Below are 27,244 nucleotides of genomic sequence, written 5' to 3' on the forward strand. Positions count from 1 at the left end.
AAAAAAAAATTGATGTCTCTCCCACTACACCCGTCGCTGTCGACGATGACGTCATTTACCATTTCTGGCGGTGCCATCGTCTACCGTTGTCAGTACCAGAGTTCTAGTTTCGACTGACGATCACATGGTTTTGATCTTCTCGGCCAAGTGACCATCATGCCATTAACGACGCCTTTATCGGAGTTCTTATGCGCTCTTAGCGCCTTTTGAAGTTATGGATTTGCTCCCTTTTTCCATCGCGCATGGTGGCATGTCTAGTAGTAATTTAAAGCGTCGAGATTGCTTGTTTTCCTCATTCAGGTTCATCGTCTGCTGTTGCATGTCCCGTCTCCTCTCAAGCAGCTATTTAGAGCATCGAGGTTGCTCTTTTTCTTTTTTGAGGTGCCTTGATTGGAGAATCTTGAATTTTTATAGTTTCTCTCTCCTGTTCATCCACGACTTCTTCTGCTATTGTCTCTTTTTGACCTCTCTTTTTTCACAATTGTGTTTGACTCATTTATATATGTTTTCTTTTTCCATGGAAAATATGGTTTTTGTTAGTTTATGTATAGTCGTGGTGACTCTCCAAAAATTACCTCTTTATCCACTGGTGGCATTCCTCAACAGCGATTTGCAAGAAGAGATTTACATGGAGAAACCTCCCAAATTTGTTGCTCAAGGGGAGTCCTTTGGGTTGGTATTGCGTGTTCTATGTCGTCTTGCAAATTATTAGCACTTTGGTGTCACTCGAGTGCAAAAGCATATATTTTCACTAAGACTTGATGAATTATATTAGTAACAAGCTTGATACATAGTTTGAGGGAGAGTGTTAGATATATTATTTTTATCTTATATTTATCTTTTATCTTTAGTTTATTTGTTATTAATTTTTATTTGTATTTTGGGCTTAGCCATATTTCTTCTATTATAAACAAAGGACTCTATGTGTATATTGAACATAAGGGAGATTAATCTCATATATAGTTTTTCACTATATTTAACAAATATAAAGAAAACATGAGTGTAAATTATTTAAATTATGTATAAATTATTTAATGGAGTATAAAGGAAACAATTAATCTAATTTATGATGAATATAAAGGAAACATGAATATTTAATTTAGTATAAAGAAAAAATTAATCCAATTTATGATGAGTATAAAGGAAACATGACAATTGTTTTATGCACAGATCCCTTTTTGTTGAACATGTTGAACAAAATAATCAATCAAAGTAATGAATAAAAGGTTCGCATTTACTTACTTTTTGTTGATCTGACACAAATGTACATCTTGAACAAAATCCACCACCTCCAAAATCATCAATTAACCATTCTAAAAATCAATTCCATGTTTCTTTATTCTCTACTTCAACAACAACAACATATGTCAATGGACACATCTGGTCATTATCATCTCTCCTAATAGCAGTTAAAAGCTTACCTCCATATTTTCCTTTTAAGAAACATCCATCCAAAATGTATAATAGGCCTACATGATACAAAGTTGTCCTTACATGCTTTGAAACACACATACAATCTCTTAAATATAGCCTTATCCTCATTAGGTTATACATTCAGTTTCACTGTTGAGCCAGGGTTTGACCTCAGTAGCTCCTGTGCATAATCATATAGTCTTTCATATTATGTTTTGAAACAACCATCAATGTTGGCGGATGTCATTGCTTTTGCCCTACTTATTGTAGACCTAGACACACCAATGTTCCATTTTTTACAAAATTTATTGTGCAGGTTTTTCAGATTAATATCTGGATTTCCCTTCATGCTCTTCTCTAACCTCCCACTTAACCATTTGGAGGTAACTAAACCAATATTGAATTCTCTACTTCATGTATGTCTGTCTATGATCTTCCTTAACTGCCGTGTAGTTTGGGTAGCCCTATATCCACAATAAGCGTATCATGGACATTTCCCTTTTGAGCCACAACATTTCACACATATTCTTCTCTTCATTCTTACAAATTATCAATTTCCTACCATTATGTACTCCTTAAGTTCTAATTGCATTAGTGAAGTCATTTTTTTCAGGGAAGTATGTCCCCACTTGCCATTTATATTCTTTCATACTTATGGGCTCTAAGAAAATCCCAAAATCTCCATATTGGGTTGTTTCATCATCTGACAAATCACTTAAATAAATACTGACACGAGTATCAGATTCCCACTCACTGTCAGATAATCCCCTAGCATGTACATGCTTCCATGGAGTAGTAGATCCACTTGATGTACCTACTTCAACAAACACACTACCTTGGCACTGTTGTTCTTAGGTTTGTTCATCTCCATGCACACTAATATCCACAACATCATCTTCACTGACAAAATCCTCTTCAAACCCAATCCAACTACTAACATCAAACTCATCTTGACCATCCCCTTCATCAACAACAACATCATCCCCATCATCCCCTTCACCACCAACAACATCATGTTACCAATGAAGAGCATTGGTAAATTTGAAGATAAATGATTTTGATGATGCTGAAAGATGATACATTGTTATAGTTGTTTTAAAAGCAATTTGTAGATTATAAATGTATTAGGAAAAGCCTTAAACATGTAATACTTAGAAAAATTCGTACTTTTAGAACTGCTACGCATTTAATCGATTATTAGACGCTATAATCGATTATCCTGAGCCCTTCTGAAAAATACCTCGTTGCTCTGGAATAATCGATTATTACTTCAAATAATCGATTATCACTAGTTCTGAGAGAACTGCCAAAGTCTCTGGAATAATCGATTATGCCTCAGGATAATCGATTATCACTTTTTTGAAAACCTTGTAACGGACTCGAATAATCGATTATCACTAACAATAATCGATTATCTGCGGCAGTTATAATTCATCTTTGCGAACTTAGACCAGTTGGCTATATAGGTGAGTTCCAAAACTTTTAGAAAGCACACTGAGCTTTTGAGAATACAGAGTGATCTGAGGAAATTCCATAAGCTAGTTCATTGCACTGCCTAGTCTCGTGAAAAGGAGAAGCTCACGCTTTGTGGGTCAAAGGTCGGAGTGATTTTCTTCGAGTTGGCAATGCTACTGTTCTTCCGATTCGTTGGTCGAAGGAAGAACTGCTATGCACTGTTCCGGTTCGTCAGTCGAAGGAAAGTGTAGATTACTTGCTTCCATTTCGTTGGTCGAAGGAAGGTTTTATTTTTCTGCTTTTATTCACTATTAATTGTATTTTTTTGAAACTGATTTTAGTGAAATCGTTAATCACTTTTTATAGTGATTAACAACTGCACGTAGATTCTTTTGAATCGAACCAGGATAAAAATTCAGTGTGTCAACTTTTCTATTCCTTACACTCGTTACTGTTTTATGCACATCAATTGTTTGTTAAATTTTTTCTAAGAAATTGATTTTCTAAAACGGACCATCATAACTTGATTTGTGACCGTAACACGCTTTTCGAGTATTTTATTCCACTATGCGACTCTATAACAGTACCGATTGTTCCAACAATTGGTATCAGAGCTTGCTTTGATATTCTTTCAAACTTTTGCAAAAATGGCCGGTCATCAAAATCAAGTATATGCTGAGGGTGCATCCATCAACATACCACCTCTTTTTACTGGTGATAACTATACATTTTGGAAAGTCAGAATGGAAATCTTTATGGGGTATGTTGACAGAGGCATCTGGGAAGCTGTGCTAAATGGTCCCTATATTCCTAAAAGAACAGTTAATGGTGTAGAAGAAGAAAAACCATACTTTAACTGGACTCCTGAGGAAAATAGAAGAGCTCAATTTGACATTAAGGCTCGTAATAATATTTCATTTGCTGTAGTACTTGATGAATTTTATAGAATTTCAGTGTGTAAGACAGGACAGGAATTGTGGGAGGTCCTCAGAGTCACACATGAGGGTACAGACGACGTGAAACGTGCAAGAAAGAATACACTCATTCAGGAATATGAGATGTTCAGAATGCAATCTGGGGAAACAATATCTGATGTTCAGAAGCGTTTCACTCACATTGTGAACCACCTGACAAGTTTGGGTAAGACTTTTGAGACTGATGAATTGAATGTGAAAATATTGAAATCATTATACAGGTCTTGGCAACCAAAGGTGACTGCCATCTCGGAGTCTCAAAACCTCACTCAGATGTCAATGGCGATTCTCTTTGGAAACCTTCGTGAGCATGAGCTTGAGTTGAGAAGATTAACTACAGAAGAGGATCAAGGCAAAAGAAAGACGCTTGCCTTCAAGTCTAAAATCTCAAAAGGAAAAAGTTCTAAGAGATTGAAGACGATGATTCCGATAACGATGAGGAAAACATGAGTCTTATGATTAAGAAGTTTGCTAAATTTATGAAAGCAAAGGGAAAAGACAAATACCATGGAGAAAGGAAAGAAAATCGAGGATCTCCATCAAGCATTAAATGTTATGGATGTGGAGAAAGAGGTCATGTGAAAACTGACTGTCCTAAGAATAGGAAAAGTGAAGAAAAGAAAGAAAGAAAGTTTCCAAAGAAGAAGAAAGTTTACATAGCTTGGGAAGAGAATGCTTCTAGTTCTTCAAGTTCAAGCGATTCAGATGAAGAAGCAAATTTGTGCTTAATGGCAGGTTTAGAAGATGCAGGAAGCCAAGTAAGTGATTCTAGCTTAGAGTCAAGTGATGAGTTTGACTTACAAAAGGCATTTCTTGATTTGTTAAATGAATCTGAAAAACTTGATGTTGCTCATAAAAAGCTAAAGAAAGAGCATAATGAATTGAATTTGAGATATGAAAAAGTACTAGATGACGAAGTTGTTTTGAGAAACAAAGTTAGTAACTTGGAAATAAATTATCTGAATCTGATACTGTTGTACAACCTGTTGAATGTCTATCGTGTAAAAGTCATATGTTTAATATTGACATTTTTGAGAATTTACTTGCAAAGGCAAATAAGTCTAAGTCACATGCCAAAACAAACTTTGAGAGAAGCAATGCTAGAAGTGGAAACACGCATCTACACAAAAATTATAAAGTTATAAGAACTCGTAGAGTTTGGGTAGAAAAAGGGACTCTTGTGAAAAATAAAGTGTGTGAGGCTTGTTGTTTTTACTGCATGAAAATTGGTCACACCTCAAACAAATGCAACATCAAACATTTTGGTGTTCCAAATGGTAAATATGCATGGGTTAAAATTGTAAAATGATGTATGTTTGCATAAACTAACCCCAAGGACCCATAATAAGATTGGGGACCTAAAGTCTTGCTCCAATTTGTTTTGTAGGAACTTACTAAGTCAAAGAAGTCACTGTGGTATCTTGACAGTGGTTGTTCAAGACACATGACCGGTGACAAGAAAAGGTTTATTTCTTTTGAGAAGAAGAAGCAAGGATTTGTGACCTATGGAGATAACAACAAAGGTAAAATCATTAGAACTGGAGACATTGGAGGAGGAAACACATTGACTATAAAGGACGTATTATGTGTTGAAGGTCTCAAACACAATCTCCTAAGCATAAGTCAATTATGTGACAAGGGTCTCAAGGTAACCTTTGAAAGTGATAGATGCACCGTATATTTTAAAAATTCTACTGAAATTGCTTTGCAAGGTATTAGGCATAATAACATTTACTTGATTGATATTGAAAATGCATCTAGTCATAGTATAACATGTTTAGTTGCTAAAGAGGAAAATCCTTGGTTATGGCATAAAAGAGCTGCACATATTCATATGCAACATTTAAATAAATTGATTTCAAAAGATCTTGTGATTGGTTTGCCTAATTTAAAATTTGAGAAAAACAAAATATGTTATGCATGTCAAAAGGGAAAGCAAACCAAATCCTCTTTTTCGTCTAAAAACATGATTTCAACATCAAAACCTTTAGAACTTTTGCATATGGACTTGTTTGGTCCATCTAGAATTAAAAGTTTTGGTGGAAACTATTATGCTCTTGTGATTGTTGATGACTACACTAGATTTACTTTGACATTTTTCTTAACCTTGAAAAGTGAAGCTTTTAAAGTATTCAAATCATTTGCAAAACGTGTTCAAAATGAAAAGGAATTGAAAATCAAAACCTTGAGAAGTGATCACGGTGGTGAGTTTGAAAATGAATCTTTTGAAAGGTTTTGTGAAGAACATGGAATTGCTCATAATTTTTCTGCTCCAAGAACTCCCCAACAAAATGGTGTTGTTGAAAGGAAAAATAGGACATTAGAGGAACTAGATAGGACTCTTAAATGAATCTAATGTGCCAAAATACTTTTGGGCTGATGCAGTTAGTACTGCTTGTTACGTGTTGAACAGAATGCTAATTAGGCCTATTCTTAAGCTAACTCCCTATGAATTGTTTAACGGTAGAAAACCAAATGTATCTCATTTGAAAATCTTTGGATGCAAATGTTTTGTTTTGAATAATGGTAAAGATAATCTAGGCAAATTTGATGCTAAATCTGATGAGGCAATCTTCTTAGGATATTCTTTAACTAGCAAAGCATATAGGGTGTTTAATAGAAGAACCTTGACAATTGAAGAATCAATGCATGTTGTCTTTGATGAAATTGTGGACCTTGAGGTGAACCCTCTTGAGTCAAATAAACCAATTGCAGGTGATGAGGATTATTTGAGGGAAGCTCTTGAAGAAATGTATCTAAATGAAAACTATCCTCCAGAAACTCAAAATGAACATCCAGCTATTGCTCCTAAAAGCTATCAACAACCAAGAGGACTTTCTCTAGACAACATCATCGAAGATATATTAAAAAGGGTAACTACTAGACACAATCTTAATAATTTCTACTTAACAGTAGCTTTTGTGTCTCAGGTAGAACCTAAGAACATAAAGGAAGCTCTTCAAGATGATAAATGGTGTGTTGCTATGCAAGAAGAACTGAATCAATTTGAAAGGAATGATGTTTGGGAACTCATTCCTAGACAAGATGATTATCAAATCATTGGAACAAAGTGGGTGTTTAGAAACAAGCTTGATGAAGATGGAAACATCACAAAGAACAAAGCCAGGTTAGTTGCAAAAGGCTACTGTCAAGAGGAAGGTATCGACTATGATGAAACTTACGCTCCAACAGCCAGGTTAGAAGCAATTAGATTGTTACTTGCTTATGCATCTTTGATGAAGTTTAAATTGTACCAAATGGATGTGAAAAGTGCATTTTTGAATGGTTTCATTAAAGAAGAGGTATACGTTAGTCAACCTCCTGGTTTTGAGGATTTTAAATATCCTAATCATGTTTATAAGTTGAAAAAGGCCTTGTATGGTCTTAAACATGCACCTAGATCTTGGTATGAAAGACTTTGTACGTTCTTGATTGAAAATGATTTCTCTCGAGGAAAGGTTGATTCAACCTTGTTTATTGTAGAAAAACATATCTTGATTGTTCAAGTATACGTAGATGATATCATTTTTGGGTCTACAAATGATTCATTGTGTGAGGGATTTGCACAAATAATGCAAGGTGAATTTGAAATGTCTATGATGGGTGAGCTTAACTTCTTCTTAGGACTGCAAATAAAGCAAATAGATGGGGAAACTTTTGTCTCCCAAACTAAATATTGTAGAGAAGTGCTTAAGAAGTTTGGTATGGATACTTGTAAAGAGGCCAACACACCTATGGCAACGTCTTGCTATTTAGATAAGGATGAATATGGTGAAGGAGTAAATGAAACCATGTTTAGAGGAATGATAGGATCCTTACTGTATCTAACTGCTAGTAGACCAGACATTATGCAAAGTGTGTGTGTGTGTGTGTGCTAGGTACCAAGCTAATCCTAAAGAATCTCATCTAATTGATGTCAAAGATTTTGAAATACCTTAAAGGAACCTCATCTTTTGGACTTTGGTATCCTTCTGATGCTTTACCTAATTTGATAGGTTAGATGTAGATTATGGTGGCTGTAAAATTGATAGGAAAAGTACTAGTGGAACGTGTCATTTTCTGGGCTGTTCTTTAGTGTCTTGGCATTCAAAGAAACAAGCTTGTGTAGCCTTGTCTACCACTGAAGCTGAATACATTGCTGCTAGAAATTGTTGTCCCCAAATTTTATGGATGAAACAACAACTGGAGGATTTTGATATCTTCCTTGATCACATTCCTCTGAAATGTGATAATACTAGTGCTATCAACCTAACTAAGAACCCCATAATGCACTCAAGAACTAAGCACATTGAAATTAGACATCATTTCTTGCGAGATCACATTCAAAAGGGAGATTGCCAAATTGAATACATTGACACTTTACATCAATTGGCTGATATCTTCACTAAAGCACTACCTAAAGATAGATTCTATGAGCTTAGAAGAGAGTTAGGGGTGTTAGATATGTCCTAAACTCAAAATTTATGAAATTTTCTCAATTCTCGTAAGATCAGCGCTTTTAATCGATTATCATGGGATAATAGTCGATTATTTTTTTAGCTTTGGCAAAAATCCCTATTCGCAGATAATCGATTATACCATAGAACAATCGATTATTCATATTCAAACCCAAAACTGGACTTTTAGGCGAAGATAATCGATTATCTTCATACATAATCGATTATTACACAATTTCCGGAAAGTGACTTATGAGTAGATAATCGATTATCACTTACAATAATCGATTATCACGCGATCTATCTCAAAAATATAGCCGTTACAGTGAATTCTAATGGCTGGAAATGGTCATAAACGGTTAGTTTCTCCATTTTTCTTATAAATAGCCCCCTATAATCGATTATTACTCACTTCTTTGCACCCAGAAAACTGCTGCACCCAAATCTGAATCAAATCTCTTCATCTTTCTTTCTTCTTTCCTTCCAACGTTTCTTTTTTGCCCACTTCTCTCATGGCTGATTCAAGAAGAACCCGAAGGAGGACTGCTGGTGCTTCTTCCTCTCGCTCCTGAAATGTTCGTCCTACTTCCATCGAAGGTTGGATTTCAGATGAAGAGCAACATGGTGACTATGTCCATTTCTGGCAAGAACGCCGAATCATGGCGGTAAAGTTCATCCGTCTCGACTTTTATCGTTTTTATGGCTTTCAATTTCCCGATCTGTTTCATGCTCAAGGACTTACTCATCTAATGGAGCAAAAGGGGTGCATCTACCCTGATCTTATCCGTGTATTCTACTTCAATATGCGTTATCGTGACGGCATCATCACAACAAAAGTGAAAGGTGTCCCTATAATTCTGGATGATGACATATGGACAAATGTCGCACATCTCACACTATGGGATGATGTTGTCAAAGTCCATCTTGGAGTTCCGGACTTCAATCGTCTCCTCACCTTTCAATCTTTTTTGCGCCATCCTGAACAACAGATCAATAGTCGACAACTGCTTGTGGGTGGATTCAAGGTTGAAGAAAGCATGATTCATTACTTAATTGTATGGATCCTATGTCCTCGTGCCACTAACCATGCTTAATGCTCGGAGCAAGATCTTCTACTACTATATGGGCTTTTAAATCACATCCACATTGATTGGCCAGCCCTTATCTCCGACACAATGGTAAAGGCCAAGAAATATTCTTCTTATCATTTTCCATATGCACTTCTCATCTCTCGAATTTTAGAATACAAAGGTGTAAGTGTGGACGGCGAACTCACTACCTCCATTCAAGCAATTGGCACTGAAATTGGTGAGACAACATTTCGCCAAATGGGTTTTGTTGCTCGTGGCCGTGTGATCATTCACAAGGATGATGATCACCACGAAAATGCCAATGACGATATGGACGCCCATATGGTTGATCCAATTCCAGCTGCTACCTCTGCTGATGCTGGTCCTTCTCACATGCCTTCAAATTCATCCCTGACTATGGAGGAGCATTTTGCAAACCTGTCAAAACAACTGGAGGATATGCGTCTCTTTCAACAAACTCACTTTGAACAAATATATGAGTGGCAACAAAATCATGAAGAATTTGTGATCGACCAGTTCAATGACCTTGATACTCGTATTGGAAATATTGAAAATCACTTTAATCTCCAACCTCCAGAGAGACCACCAAGTCCTGAATTTTAGATTTAGGATTTTATGATTAGTGTGCTTTCATGTTTGTTTATTTTGAAATTTCTAGGATGTTTTATCATGTTCATGTCTTGCTTTATGTGCCCTTGTAATCTTTAATGTTTTCCTGAATAAAATGATCTATTGTTTTAGTACATACACTGTTTAATTGAGGGGGAGCTCATATTAAGGGGGACCTCATATTAAGGGGGAGCATTATAATTTTTTTGCTTATGATAAAAAATGGGGAGAAATATGTGCAGTTACTACTAACTTCTACTATTGTTTGTCAGTTTGTATCTTTTGCAGATAACCCAAAATTGCTTTTAAAAAGAGATTTTTGATCATCATCAAAAGGGGGGATTGTTACCAATGAAGAGCATTGGTAAATTTGAAGATAAATGATTTTGATGATGCTGAAAGATGATACATTTGTTATAGTTGTTTTAAAAGCAATTTGTAGATTATAAATGTATTAGGAAAAGCCTTAAACATGTAATACTTAGAAAAATTCGTATTTTTAGAACTGCTACGCATTTAATCGATTATTAGAAGCTATAATCGATTATCCTGAGCCCTTCTGAAAAATACCTCGTTGCTCTGGAATAATCGATTATTACTTCAAATAATCGATTATCACTAGTTTTGAGAGAACTGCAAAAGTCTCTGGAATAATCGATTATGCCTCAGGATAATCGATTATCACTTTTTTGAAAACCCTGTAACGGACTCGAATAATCGATTATCACTAACAATAATCGATTATCTGCGGCAGTTATAATTCATCTTTGCGAACTTAGACCAGTTGGCTATATAGGTGAGTTCCAAAACTCTTAGAAAGCACACTGAGCTTTTGAGAATACAGAGTGATCTGAGGAAATTCCATAAGCTAGTTCATTGCACTGCCTAGTCTCGTGAAAAGGAGAAGCTCACGCTTTGTGGGTCAAAGGTCGGAGTGATTTTCTTCGAGTTGGCAACGCTATTGTTCTTCCGATTCGTTGGTCGAAGGAAGAACTGTTATGCACTGTTCCGGTTCGTCAGTCGAAGGAAAGTGTAGATTGCTTGCTTCCATTTCGTTGGTCGAAGGAAGGTTTTATTTTTCTGCTTTTATTCACTATTAATTGTATTTTTTTGAAACTGATTTTAGTGAAATCGTTAATCACTTTTTATAGTGATTAACAACTGCACGTAGATTCTTTTGAATCGAACCAGGATAAAAATTCAGTGTGTCAACTTTTCTATTCCTTACACTCGTTACTGTTTTATGCACATCAATTGTTTGTTAAATTTTCTCTAAGAAATTGATTTTCTAAAACGGACCATCATAACTTGATTTGTGACCGTAACACGCTTTTCGAGTATTTTATTCCACTGTGCGACTCTATAACGGTACCGATTGTTCTGACACATCATCATGACCATCCCCTTCACCATGTTATATAAAAGTAAGTGTCAAACTACATGCAGTTTGTTAATGACCTTCACATGCATCTATTATCATTTAATGACATGCACATGCATCTACATTCTAAACATGCCACATTACCAACAACTATTACATGTGTAGTTATAGCTACTTAATCACCACTAGTGCAGAATTGGCTTTTAACGTCCCCCCATAGACGTCCATCCGTAAAAGTCCCAACATAAATAATTGACCGGTGACATATTCGTAAATAAGTGAAACTCTAGACTTCCGTTGTGGGGGGGACGGACGTCTATATAGACATCCGTCGGAGGGGGACGAACGTTTACGAGGCTGAACAAATTAATGCTTCAACTCCCCATGTAAGCCCCTTAAACGTCCGTCCTGGAGGGCCCGGACATCTATAATATTATAGACGTCCGGGCCCCCAGGACAGACGTTTAAGGTGCTGACTTATAGACGTCTGGCCCTTCCCACGACGGACGTTTAAGGTGCTGAAGCCAATTAATTCTCCAACCACCCTGTCAGCACCCTAAACGTCCGTCTTGGGGGGCCGGACGTCTATAATATTATAGACATCAGGCCCCCCAGGACGGACGTTTAAGGTGCTGAAGCCAATTAATTCTCCAACCACCTTGTTAGCACCCTAAACGTCCGTCTTGGGGGGTTGGACGTCTATAATATTATAGATGTCTGGCCCCTCCCAGGACGGACGTTAAAGGGGCTGACATGGGAGTTGAAGCGTTCAATTTTTCAGCCTCGTAAACATCTGCCCCCCTCCCACGGACGTCTATAATATTATAGACATCTGACCCCCTCCACCACGGACATTTAAGGGCTGATAGGGGGAGTTGAAGCGTTCATTTCTTCAGCCTCTTAGACTTCCGTCCTAGGGTGGGACAGACGTCTATAATATTATAGATGTCCAAGCCCCTTCAACGGACGTCTAAAACCCCCCGCGAATATCAATTTTAAATTCCCAAAGATGTCATATTAGTGATGGCCCGGACGTCTATAATATTATAGACGTCGGAGCCCCAGAGTACCGGACGTCTAACAGTATTAATATGGGAAACGCGAACCTGCGAGTAATTACGCTCACTGTTCATCGTCTTCCCCGCGAACGTTTAAATTTACTTTCGAGGTGCATTTTCCTCTTTTGGACCGTTTAAATTTACTTTCAATCCGATTATATTGTCCTGTGATGAAATATCTTTGATTTGAACCGATTAAAAATCGTTTTCGGTCCGTTTTTGTGCAGTCTCTTGTGTGTTCTTGGGCAACTTCTTTAACGGTTTTTGGGCTACGTTATAAGCCGTTCCCTCCTAGATTTCCCTCCCTTTCATTTCGAATCTACTTTTCAAGTTAGCTTGTTGGTTGATAAATTTTTGTATGCATGTAATTTGGTTTTGTGTATGCATGTTTTTTACTCTAAAGTGTGCATATGTTATTGGCTTTTGAATATGCATGTATTAGTTGTGTTATTAGAAGTATCAAATCATTGAGTGACACTTAGTTCCCGTTTGAAATTTGTTGGTTGGTACTAGACAGAGTGTAACGTAGCGGAATAAAGCTAGAGTAGCAGAAAGTGTGTTCGGTCACCTTTTTAAAATAATTTGGTTTGTTTTTAGAAAATCAATTTTCTTTCATAAAATTTATCGAATAGTTGATATGCTTAAAAGATAAAGAGTGCAGGGAATAGAAAATCACACGAGTAATTTTTATACTGGTTCGATTCAACAGAATCTACGTCCAGTCGTTAATCACTATAAAAAGTGATTAACAATTCCACTAAAAAGATGTTTCACAACTTACAACAAATAGTGATTAAAGCAGATAAATAAACCTTCCTTCGACGAACGAACCGGAAGAAGAACACTCTGCCAACTCGAAGAGAACCACTCCGACTATCGACAAACGAAACGCGAGCTTCTCCTATTCACGAGACCAGGCAGAGCACCTTGCTAAGTCGAAGAGAGCTTGCTCCGACTATCGACACACGACACGCGAGCCTCTCCTATTCATGAGACCCAGCAAGGGAACTTGAACTATAGCTACTAAGAACTTCCTCTGACAAACAGTATTCTGCAAGAGCTTCTGTTCAACAACGTTACTTTGATCTTCACATAAAGCCGATAAATAGCTAGTTGTTCTGAATATGTAAGGTTAAGTCTCAACTGCCACAAATAATCGATTATTGTAAGTGATAATCGATTATTCAAGTCCGTTACAGGTTTTCAAAAATGTGATAATCGATTATATAAGGTGATAATCAATTATTCCTGGATGACTTGCGATAATCAATTATTGCCATTCCATAATCGATTATGGCAGTTAAAAATGCAAGTTTTACAAAGTTTACAAGACTTTCCTACTATACTTAATTCCTACAAATTGCTTTTAAATAATTCTAATATCTTCTTCAACTAAAACTTCTTGCAGCAGCATCAAAACAATTTTCTTCAAGATTTACCAATACTCCTTATTGGTAACAAAATTTAACACAAACGATTAATCTTTTAATCGTTTGTGTTAAATTTTGAATTGTCCGATTGGACAGTTTGAGAAAATTAATTTTCATAATTTTCAATAACATGTCAATCGAAGTTTATGGATAAGATTGATAAAATTTCGGTTCAGTATTTGTATTGTTCTCCGAATGCATAATTGATTGTGGTCATCGTTGACTACTCTCATTTCGTGCATTTCGGAGACCAATGCGAAATGCTGCCGAAATCTTATCAATTTTATGATGTAGACTTCAATGCACGTGTCTGAGCAAATTATGAAAATTAATTTTTTTGAATGGGTAGGGCCTAACCTTGTGAGAGTTAAAAAACTTGAACTAATGATTTTACGAACATAGTATGGATCGAAGCTTAATGAACCAATGTCGCATAAGTGAAGAATATGATAAGGGTGTTTCGAAGTTCTTGCAATACGTTGAACAAAATGCTAAGTCTGTCAACGAGACATATTTTTGTCCTTGTGTCCGTTGTCTTAATCAAATACGGCAAGACATAGGCAATGTGTGTGACCATCTATTCATGTATGGCATAATGAGGACTTATACCATTTGGACTTGGCATGGAGAAGTATTAGAGCAGCCTACCACGTCATGAGGAACGGATTATGTGGAAGAATGGATGAGTGACCATTTAGAGGACATGATACGTGATGTTGGTGAAGATAATTTTGGAAGGGCTAATTTGTATGATTCTCTTAGTATTTCTATGTTTATTCTTCAAATAATTGTTGATAACGTTTTAACGTAAATTCTTATCTTTAGTTCACAAGCCCAGTAGACGTCGATTAGTGCACTGTCGGACGTCTATAGACGTCTGGCAGTGCACAAACGGACGTCCAACCCCCAGCCCCTACCACAAACAATTCAGGCAGGTAGACGTCCGGGGAAGGAGGATTCGGACGTCTATATAGACGTCCGGCCTGGCACATCGGACATCTATATAGACGTCCGACCTGGCACACCGGACGTCTATATGGACGTCCGAGGGTGTACACCGGACGTCTATATAGACGTCCGGTGTGAACCCCCCGATGTTTGAGTAACATCACCCACAAAGACGTCAGGGAAAGGTCGGACATCAAAAGGCCAAAAGAATGGACGTCTAAAGCCCTTTCTGCACTAGTGCACCTACAACATTCCATTTTGTCTTAATCCTTAAACCAATATGCATCAACAATATGACTCAATCAGTAACATAGACCAACTATATGCAACGTACCAACAACAACCCTACAATAAACAATTTAATTTTCAAATGGGGACCAAAAACAAAGAAACAATAGTACACCACCAAAACAAAACACAATAAAGAACGAGACCACAACAAAGGCAACGTTATCAGGGAGCCTCATAACAGAAGACACTAAGGGGGACAACAAGACAGCAAACTTCCATTGGGGGACCCTAACTACATAAAATAATTGATAAAAATACACCTTGAACCTTTTTGCTTCGGAATACCACGCTCATGAACCCTATTCGTTCACGAACCGTAATCGTTGATAAACCATATTCGTTCACCAAGCCTTTTCGGTCACGAACTTCCTTCGATCACCAAACTCCTTCGTTGACCATCCACCTTTACTCACAGAACCAATTCTCACACCAAATCAATCGTCGATCAAAAATCTCCAATTTGCTGTCTAGATAAGACGTAATTTTCGTAATTATTTTTTTTCCTAAAAATTCAATTTACATGTAACTCTTACTCTACTTGACATGTCAACTTAATTTATTCTAACTAAATGTCACGATAGCAATGCTTGCACAACTCAATCCACAATAAGGACAACGTTATCAACTTAAACATTGTTAAATGGATAGGACTTTATTGATACAATTTTTACAACTTTAGAACTAAATCTATGTACTTTTAAAATTGGGTACTAAACTGAAAAAAACACTTAAGATAGGAACCAAGTAAGGATTGTTATTGGGTTCTCCATTTCAAATATTAAACTTGGGACTAAATTCTTGCATTTCAAATAATAAATTTGGGACTAAATTCTTGCATGATGGACCCCACTTTTTCTAGTTTGCTCCAGACTCAACGCTTCTTAGCTTTTCTGGATATTTCTGATCATGGGCTTAATGGTTTAGTACCAAATATGTTTTGGAACAACTTGCAAAATGTGGAATATTTGAATATGGCTCAGAATAATCTCACTGGTGCAATTCCTAATATATCATTGAAGCTTCTCAATAAGCCATTTATAATTCTGAATTCAAATTAGTTTGAAGGCAAAACTCCTTCATTTTTCCTACAATCTTCAAAGTTGGCTTTCAAACAACAAATTTCAGATTTGTTTTCATTCATATGTGACCGAAGCACTTCTGCAATTGCCATTTTAGATTTATCGAATAATCAATTGAAGGGACGACTCCCAGACTGTTGGAAATCTGTAGATCGGTTACTTTTTTTTTTTATTTAAGCAACCATAAACTGTCTGGGAAGAATTCCTATGTCCATGGGCAGCCTTGTTAAATTGAAAGTCTTGGTTTTAGGAAACAATAACCTAGCGGGTAAATTAATTTCTACTTCGAAGAATTGCAGCAATTTAATTATGTTGGATGTGGCTGAAAATATGTTTTATGGCCCAATACCATCATGGATAGGAGAAAGTATGCAACAATTGATAATCTTGAACATGCGAGGGAATCACTTCTCTGAACATCTTCTTATTCAACTCTGTTATTTGAAGCACATTCAATTCTTGGATCATTCGAGAAATATGTTATCAGAAGGAATTCAATCTTGCTTAAAGAATTTGACTGCAATGACTGAAAAGAACATCAACATAAGTGATACTCTGAATCGTATATATTCGATCAATATCACCTATCTTGACTACCAATACTTTTGTGGCGTTATTGGAGGATTGTTTATATGAATAATGTGGCAACTGTTGTTGGTTACCTGATTGCAAGAAAAATGTATCTTAGTCAAATAAATCAATATTTGCTTCACAAATAAAGAAAGTCGAATACATGTTTTGAACAAAAAGTTGTAATCCAATTGTTGGGAGTAGTGTTTTATTTGTTCATTCTGGCTTAACAAATTCAGTGACCCTTTACGACAATACTTATCGCTTTAAGGGCAGAAAAAAAGAAAAAAATAGTTTTCACCATTGAACTGTGTTTAATTTTGTTTAATAATCCAATGATGAAATAGTTATTTATTTTAGATCATGTAACATATTTTATCATATGTTTTTTTTTTACGTTAAAAGAAGAATGATGAATTTTGGTAATTATATAGTTTTTTAAAATGATTAAATTTTTTTTGGTTTGTAAAAATATTATTAAAACTTTATTTGTTTTATCATATTAAATGATTTAGTACAAATAATATAATGGATTGGGAGCTATTCATAATTTGGAAAACTAATGCTCCCCTATTCATCATTTGAGAAAGTAATGTTATGATATTTAACGTTTAGAATACTAATGGTCCCTTATTTATTGGAAGATTAATCTTCCTTTCGTTTTGTAGAAGATTAAAACTCTATTCACATTTTGAAACACTAGAGCTCATTTTGCCTTACAAGAACATCTTGAAATATTGTTAATTCTTTTTTATGGGTTGAGAGAAATGTTACACAAAACAAATCCGCCAAACAATCTCACCGTTGTATTATCTTTTACTCCTCAATCATCACCAATGTGATCATCACACCGAAACATTAATCTTCAATATTCTCAACAAGATAAATCATCAAACCTACTTCAATCACTATTGCAAGAAAAACAAATATCAATTGAGTGTCTGTGTTTGGTGATCAATTTGGTCCTTTCCACTCATTCCGTTAAGAACATAACGGTACAAATGTCATCGTGACATCTCATAAGCACGTGACACACGTTAATAGGTGGACTTAAATGATTTTTTAATTTAAAAAAAAATCTCTACCACGTCATCATCACTATCTCCAGACAAACCCTAATTTCTCTCCACGAAACCCTAGTCGCCGCACCATCCAGCGTCGTCACTGCAATCCTCACCGGCAGCCGTCCTCTCCAACACATCATACGCCACCACCAAAGCTATGCGACGAGAACGCGAGAAACCCTAGGACTCCACCGTTTGCTTACAGTCTGATTGTGGTTGTAGGTGGAGGCAAGCAGCGGCTTGATTAGTGGTGGAGAAGAGTGGCGATTCGCGATGCAGCAGCTGGTGATTTGGCTGGTGGTTAGTGGTGAACGATTTTGTGCTGGAGATTGGATGGTAGTGTTGTTGGCGCGACGACGATTTGGCTAGTGCGAGGGTGAAAATGGTGAAGATTGGTGGTCGTGGCATAGCAAGGGATCGCGTTGGGGGGTGGTGCGAGAACGGAGGTGAGATGCGAAGGTGATGGAGGTGCAACAGAAGGGAGAAGACGCTTTGGTGGTGGCGTGTGATGTGTTGGAGAGGACGGCTGCCGGCGAGGATGGCGGTGACGGTGCTGGATGGTGCAACGGCTAGGGTTCTTGGAGAGAAATTAGGGTTTGTCTAGAGATGGTGATGATAACGTGGCATTTGCACCGTTATGTCTTTAACGACGTGAGCGAAAAGGACCGGATTGAACATTTTTTAACGAAAAATGAGGTCTTACTAAACTTTTTTAAGAAGTAGGATTACTTTGAACCAAATCCCTAGAATTAGGGACTGAATGATGTATTAAATCAAAGAGAAAAGAAGAAATCGAAAAAAAAAAAGAGAGAAATCAAGTTATCATGAATTGTTGTGGATCAAAATAGAATTTTAGTTGTCCATCGATAATAGTTTCTCGACACAATGCATGTCAATGTACAACTAATCCAATCACCGTACTATTTCTATAAATCTTCAATCCAACCAAATTGCATTCCTCGATCACGAAACATCGTATAATTCGCCATAATCCTAAAATGTTAAATGACAAGAGAGGGTGTGAATACTTCATATTGTCATCCCCCATTGTTTATGATAGTATGCATTAGAAAAATAAAATTTTGAACATCGAAAAATGTTTCTCGAAGTCTCACAATAAACGCCAAAATGTTATAACAAAAAAACATTCAAAACAAATTTTCATCTTTCCTATTTCTCTGTGGAGTCCTTCTATACTCATTATTCTCCAACCTTTTAGATTTTCTTCAATCTTTATTATTCTCAAAACTTCCTATTTACTCCTATATTCTTTCTTTCAACATCTTTTCTTTATTATTCGACTATTTATCTTCTATTATAATAATCCTATCAGCCGAGATTTTACCTACTATACCATTTAACATTCAGCTTACCCGATCTGTATTGGGTCTAAGATTTTGTACCGCTACGTATTTGGTCATCCTGGTTGATAAACCTTACACTAAAATAGCTGTCAAATGAGTTAACAGACTCATTAATACAGTGTTTTTAGTTAAAAGCCGAAGACTGAAGATAATTAACTTCTCTAACCAGTTGTCCATATACCAACATAATAATATAAAGGTTGGTAATTAGAGACAACAAACTACTGGACGCAAGCAAATACGAGTTTATTGAAATGAATCGTGAAGAACATGTTCTATTGTTTCACTCTCACAAGATAAAAAGAATTATTTGTACAGTTTCAAGAAAAATACAAAAAGAATGTGGAAGGCGTTCTTTAATCTTGATTTGCAGTTGTATATGACCCTTCTGTGTATTTAATGTTCTTCAATCTCAATTTTCAAATAAAATTCTCATTATTCATATAAAAAATTTCTTAATAATATCTCGTCGTCATTTTCAAACAAACGAAAAAGAATATTTGGAAATATTAAAAAATAGTTATTATTTTAGTTATTTAATCATAACGGTGTAGATTTAGGTATCTTTATCTCAAGTCAAATTTAATCATACTTTTTAAAATTGTTTCTCAATGTAATGAACTAAATAATTTTATTTGTTTACAAAACAAAAAATTATAAGTTTCTAATTAATGTATTATTGATGAAATGTACATGTATGAAATTTTGTAGGACCTTTGTCAAAATTCGAGGAGATGAGAACATTACATTTCTTTTAAGTGCTTAAATAAAAAAAAATGTGTTGAAAGAAAAAACAAAATAACCTACAGAAAGTTATGAAGTTAACTAATTTTTTCACCGGACTAGAGACACGAATTGTTTGATTCTCCTTTTGCAGAGACAAAAACGACGACGTGGTTCATCTTCTTCTGCGTTTAATCTCAATTCCTCACCTCAGAAACACTACCACTCCCACTCTCTTCACTCTCCAATGGAGGCCAGGGTCTCTTCCTCTCTGGGCCTCCCTTCTCCGAAGCCTCACGAAATCTCAATCTCCACAAGCCTCTCTGACTTCCCCTCCCTCCTCACCCATTTCCCCCCTTTCGCCTCCACCACCTCCGTCAAATGGCCCCGGCCCAACCCAAAACCCCAGCCCCTCAAATCCCTCCCTCTCCTTGATCGCGCCTTAATCGGCGCCGCCGCAGGAGGCCTCGCTGGCGCCTTTACCTACGTCTGCCTCCTCCCCCTCGACACCATCAAAACCAAGATGCAGACCAAAGGTGCTGCCCGAATTTACAAAAACACCCTCGACGCAGTCGTGAAAACGTTCCAGTCCAGCGGCCTCCTCGGCTTCTACAGCGGCATCTCAGCCGTCATAGTCGGCTCAACCGCCTCATCCGCCGTCTACTTCGGCACCTGCGAGTTCGGCAAATCGTTCCTTGGCAAACTCGAAAACTTCCCTGCCGTACTGATCCCTCCCACCGCAGGTGCCATGGGGAACATCGCCTCATCGGCGATCATGGTACCCAAGGAGCTCATCACGCAGCGAATGCAAGCTGGCGCGAAGGGACGCTCCTGGCAAGTCCTTGTGGAAATTCTCCAAAACGACGGCGTTATGGGCCTCTATGCTGGATACTCTGCGACATTGCTCCGAAACCTACCGGCAGGGGTTCTGAGTTATTCTTCTTTTGAGTATCTGAAAGCTGCGGTGCTTCAGAAAACGGAGAAGAACAATTTGGAACCGGTTCAGAGCGTTCTGTGTGGGGCACTCGCGGGGGCGATTTCAGCGTCCGTTACAACACCGTTGGACGTGGTGAAGACACGGTTGATGACGCAGGTTCGCGGCGAGGGGGTGAATAAGGTTGCGGCGGTTATGTACGACGGCGTTTCGTCGACGGTGAAGCAAATTTTGAAGGAGGAAGGGTGGGTGGGGCTGACACGTGGCATGGGACCTAGGGTGCTTCACAGCGCGTGCTTTTCCGCGTTGGGTTACTTCGCTTTTGAGACGGCGAGGCTTGGGATTTTGCGAGAGTATCTTAGGAGGAAGGAGTTGAGGGAAAGGGAAACTCAAGTTTCTGTTTCCACTGCCTGAGTTAGTATTTTCACTATTTTTGTTCTTTATTGCTTAATTTATGTTCGGATTTGTGTTTTGGGTTTTCATTGAGTTACTTCTTGTAGAATGTTTTAGTAGCAAGTTTTTGTTATGGAAACTGGGCTACTGAAGTGGCTTATACAAATGTAAGTCCTTGAATGTTCTCGTAATTGCCCTTTTGCTTGAGATTTGTTAATGGTTACACATAAAGTTGTTAAAATAATAATTGTTATAATAGTTTTCCTCATCTGCATGATGCTGTTCTCAAATTAAAAAATACATGTTGCTGATGGTATGCTTCAGTAGTGCCATGTTCTTGAAGAAACAAACCAGGTTGCTGATTCTTAGGCTGGTTACAGTTTTAACTCTTAGGCTTCTCTTAGGAGTTTTGAGGCTCCTACTCATATCACTCTTTTAGCTCTCTTGGTTTTTCACCTGTGGGTTTTGAGTTTAGTCTATAATCCTCTGGTCTCACCAAAAGAAATTAACTGCTTTTACCGATCTATGGCATATTTGACGGAAGTTTAGGATCGGCTCAGGCATGATGATTCTAGGGTACTGTGATTCTAAGATTTGTTTAACATAAGGCACATGAGTTTCAGCGTGCATGTTACATGACTATATGAGTTGGTCACATAACGAATGCTTGTTGGTGTTTTTGTGTTTTTTGCTTCTCTATTGTATTATTAGTCACACTCTTTGGTTGTTTTGCTCCTTTCACACTTATATTTTTATATTGACTATCGGACATAGTCTTGTGGATTGAACAGTTTGCCATACATTTATTGAATTGAAACTTGTCCTACTCTGAGATAGAGATACTCTTTCATGTGGCGTACAGTCCTTGTTTTAAAACTCCATTGGCCATTTTTGTTCATATATATCATAATTATGTTAATGTGTTGGACACTGAATTAATGTGTTGGACACAGTTTTATATCATAAGTATGTGTGAATTTTTTTTGGGGGGTGGGATTGTTCACCAGAGAGGGAAGGGCTGTTAATTTCTCGGTTCTAGAGTGAGAGTATAAAACTGTGTTAAAATTAATACAAGCTAATTAAAATGTTATAAGGTCTATTCTTATATTCCTTTCTTTTTAAAAGGATTTCTAATAAGAAAATACTAATTTCAAATGAAATTTTATTCTTCCTTTTGTGCTCTTTCATATATTTTTGTAAAGTTCTAACAAAGTAAACAAAGTTTCATATTTCAAGTATATCTCAAATGACTTTAGTTTCAGGCTTCGGCCTACCATTTTTAGGATCAGGAATTTTCTAATTCCTAAATTCACTTAAAATACTTAAAGTAGGAGAAGGGAAGAAATTGTATATCTAGAATAGAAAATAAGTTTCTACTTATTATTCTATTTTGTTTTCTGAATACAAAACCTCCTTAAATAAGTTTATAAATGCTAAAGAAATAATGGTTTAAAATCAATTATAACTATGAACATTAAAAAATGTAAGGACGTAGAAAAACTTTTTATTATAGTTTTCAATATTTAAGTTTGCTATTTTCAACACGTCTCCCCAAACTTGAATATTTTATCTTCATGTCGGCCGGTTGATTCCAAACATTGTTTTAAACTTCTCAAAAAAATTAATCTTCAATGATTTAGTCATCGTATCTGCAACTTGTTCTTCTGACTTGCAGAATTGGAGCTCAATTTCTTCTTGCTTGATCAACTTCCTATGTAATGATAACGAATTTCTTCTTGCTTGATCAACTTACACTAATGTTATTTTGAAAGAATAAAATATTTATTAACATTGTGGAGTTTTCTCAAGAATGAAGGACAATTTATGACTAGAGTTTCTGAAGTTTGTACGTTTTAGAAAATTATCAATGTCGTTAATTTGCTATCTAATATGTTAAACATGGTCGGATATGTAAGTTGAGAAATAATACCCTGGTTTTCATGAGGGAAAATCACTACGAAGACTACAGAACACGGGAGAATAATCTTATCCTATTATCTAATAAAAATGGATATTCTAAGCCTCATTCTCTAAAAGTACTGAAGTTCACCGGTATCCTGAGTGCTGATGAACAGTTCGTTGTTCTACTAGTCTAACTGGTCTCTGTCTTCGTGAGAGGTTATGTATTGTTTCTGCATTCTGGGTTTGCATAAATGTTTCAATTCTTTCTTGATGAACATATGAAATACTTTTTTCTGCATTTCAAATAAGTTTATTTCTAGGTAGCCTCGGTAGAGGAAGGGAACAGAGGCATTGGAGCAATGCAGTACAAACTAGACTATCTGTCCTAAGAATATATATTAAAGCATTAGTTTTGGCATTGGGTCAGTTGAACCACTTATAATCAGATAAGATTTTTTTTTTTAAAAAAAAACTATTTAAAAAATAGATTAGACAAACATAAAAGAATATGAATCTACTTATTTTATTTAAAGGAATATTTTTAAAAGAATAAACAAAAACAAACTCACTCATAAATGCTATGAATAATTTCATAGGTCGTTGTTGTTTTTAAAGCAGCTATAAATGGTACGGAAACCTATATGAGATAGGAAGCAAATAGCAACGCTATGTTTCTAGATTTTGACAGCATATCAAGTATGCAGACGCAGAAATGAAATATAGGATTAGCTAATATTATTCATGTGTCGCATCATCAAAACCTTCACATTTTAGATATCAATAGTTTAAGGCTTGAAATAAAATACATTTACAAATACATTACGCAGACTAAACTTAACATGATTGTTCCAACAGTGATTTTGCAAGTCATTCAAAATATTATATCATTAGTAGTATTTTTCACACTTCCAATCATCCATGATGGTTAACCTAGGTTAGAATTTTGAAGGTAATACGCCATAACTGCAAATTTTGTGCCACAACACAATTCATATAAGAGACATTAATGGCGATGAAGAGATTTAGAGACTGAATTTTATTGATAAACTAAATGAAACTCAAAATCTAGCTAGCCATTTTTCAGAGGTCTAAACTATTGAAAAATCATTTCAAAACAAGAAAATTTCTCTAAACCGAGCACACCACCTACAGTTTCATCACAACATGAAAAAGAATCGTTTCTAGGAGAAGTAACTAGCAGTTGTAAAAGCACAAAATAAACAACAGGAGAATCATATATACTCATTGTTTATACTGATGATATGAAAGAGATATAATGATGTAAAGCTGTAGTACAAGACACATAACAAGTTTGAAAAATAATAAAATATGCAAATGACGTAAAGTTATGTTACAAGACACATAACAAGGATGACAAACAATTAAATATGTAATTTCTAATAATTATATTCATTCTAAAATGTACATTTTCATATAAAATAGGAATTACTGATTTATTGAACTTTGGCACAGAGAAAAACACTATGAAACTCTAAGAAAGAAGTTATTTGGATTAAGTACTTGCTAGTCACTCAGAATATAATGAATATGATAGGAGGAAATAGATTAAAAATTAGTTCTTGGGTTTTTAGGTTGAGTGAGACTTTCTTTATATAATGGGAGTTCTTTGCAGGCAAGGGTCTTTATACAGCAGTTTTTGATGTCTTTATAGTCTTCTTTAACACATGTATTATCACGTACTCCCATATAAAATATGATTATTAGGTGAAAATCACAAACATGTTATATATATATATATATATATATATATATATATATATATATATATATATATATATATATATATATATAATTTTAATAAAAATCATAAACTCAAACAAATATACAAAAAAAACTATTCTCTTACGTAATAGTACAATCATTAGTGATCTCAGCCTCAAGAAACTTATTCGTAATTTTTGTAACTTTGGCATGCAACTTATCAATATAAGTTTCACCTTATATTACGCTCCTTGGAAGCTCCAAGGAAGTATATATATGTCACTCCTCATTACTCTTCTCGAGAGTCTCGACAAAGTACACCTTCGATACAATTATGCAAAGTTACCATTCATCACCTTTCGTCGAGTCACCACACACAATCATAAACATATATTGACATGTCATCATAATCATATAAATAACATATAATCCACAATTTAGACTCGTAAAATAATACATTACAAACAAACAAGAATGCAAGAAAGAAAACAAGAAAAGTAAAAGAATATGAGCTCCTCCCTACCTCTTACTATTCACTTCTTCCTCATTCCTTCTTCTCTTCGAAATTCAACTTGCAAAACTTTCTCCCTTCTCCCCTTTGTTGACTTCAAGGTTCTTATATCATTCTTAGCTTTAACCTCAAACCTTTCACCATTTTACACCATTAAACCTCAAACATTACTAAGATGTAGAAGCATGTTGACTTCTCAAACCTTGCTACACCAGCATGTATCGATATAACCCTTTATTCTGACCTTTAAAATCAACTCCTCTTGCAAAACTCGTGATATTTGATCCCAATAACCTATTGTTGAAGCTCCCTTAATCCAAAACATTGCTTCTAAACTACAACATCTTTCCCCATCCTTTCAAATTGAGTACTCAAATTTTCTAACTCACCAAACTCCAACACACCACATCTTTATACCTTCGAGGTAAGAAATTGTCTTAAAGGCCTTATCATATTCTCATAAAGGTAAATAGGTTAAGTTATCCTTGAATCTGCATTCCTCTACCACTATAGAGCATTTAACACTACCATAGAGGTAAGAGCAAAACTCAAACCACAATTCTTTCTCCTTTTAACAAACCTAACTTTTTCTTTCCCTAAATCTTCAGAATTAAGAAAGGAAACTATATTTGATATAGTGATGAGTGTAACCTTGTTACTCTTATCAAGACATTTTCTGTTCTTAATACTTCTAGTTAGATACGCAATATCTACAATCTAAACTTAAACTCTTAAACTTGTAAGATACGATAAACCCACAACTTTCAAGTCATTTTAAGGATGAACTGCTCCGATACCAAAATGTAACATCCTAGTTTTAGCAACTTACAACTGATAAAATAAGGCATTAAAAATTTATGGACTCCAAACAAACAAACAAAAACTAGAACCTGAACCCCAAACAAACAAAAACTATAACCTAAACCCTAAACATAGAAATCATAGGAAAACACTTAGGTCTTAGGAAATAGGAAAACATTTAGGATAAAACAACTAGACGCATGATTAGACAATGTTTTGTCTAAAAGTGTCTGAGAGAGAACTGAGCTAAACGCTCAACAGTTAAAATACTTGAAGTAGGTATTTGACTTCTCTCGAAAACAAAAGCATGTCGAGATAATGTCGTCGACTCAACAACTAAAAGACTTAATTATTAAAACACATAAGGAAGCCTGAGCAAGCTAAACGCTATCTAAAAAGATGCAAAAGCCAAAGAAGCGTTTACTTGAATCAAGATGATACCATGAACTAAATAGACACGTCATCTTGTGATGAAGTATCTATACATTTGGTATCTTCAAATTAAAAGGACTTAATTGTAAAATGTTACCTAATGATAGGAAATCAAAAAGCACTTTGTTGTTTTTAGCAAATATTAAATGACATTAAATGTCCAATGTTCAAAAATAACAAAAGTGATAAGAAAAGTCATATTTGTTGCATGCACAATTTACTCTAATTTTGCAGATAAGATATTCTACACGCATCCACAATGTTACAAATCAAATATCAAATGTGGACGTTAGAGACAAAAGAGATAATCACATAATGTTCCTCTCTTGAAGCAAAGCCTATAAAGATCATACAACCTACTTCAAGCAAATGACTGAAAAAACATGCTTGCTCTGACAAAGTAGACTTACACAACGACTGTTGAGAAAAAGAAGAGAGAGAAAACACAAGCATTAAGGCTACGAACTACAAATGTAGTCTAACGGACAAATATTCTTGAAGCTTAAAAATATAAGATCTCTAAAGAAGAAAATCAAAAGGATAGAATAGAGGATAGCCAACACACACAAAGCTTACAATGATATATCCATGCTAAAGAGAAAAAGAGAGAAAAAAGCTAAAAATAATAATACATCTAAGTTGAAGAAAAGAAAAGAGAAGAGA

At 35.8% G+C, this 27,244-nt stretch overlaps 1 protein-coding gene across 1 annotated transcript; it reads left to right on the forward strand.

Moving 5' to 3' along the window:
* Positions 1-20,061: 20,061 nt before the first annotated feature.
* LOC148201289 (protein MITOFERRINLIKE 1, chloroplastic-like) lies at positions 20,062-21,481 on the forward strand. Its single transcript, XM_088111951.1, has one exon. It carries the CDS (start codon positions 20,134-20,136, stop codon positions 21,232-21,234), a length of 1,101 nt encoding a protein of 366 aa, XP_087968077.1. The 5' UTR covers positions 20,062-20,133; the 3' UTR covers positions 21,235-21,481.
* Positions 21,482-27,244: the final 5,763 nt, after the last annotated feature.

This window comes from Vigna umbellata, chromosome 4 (genome assembly GCF_029865625.1).
Source record: "Vigna umbellata cultivar VRB3 chromosome 4, Vumbellata_1.0, whole genome shotgun sequence".
NCBI classification, from domain to species: domain Eukaryota; kingdom Viridiplantae; phylum Streptophyta; class Magnoliopsida; order Fabales; family Fabaceae; genus Vigna; species Vigna umbellata.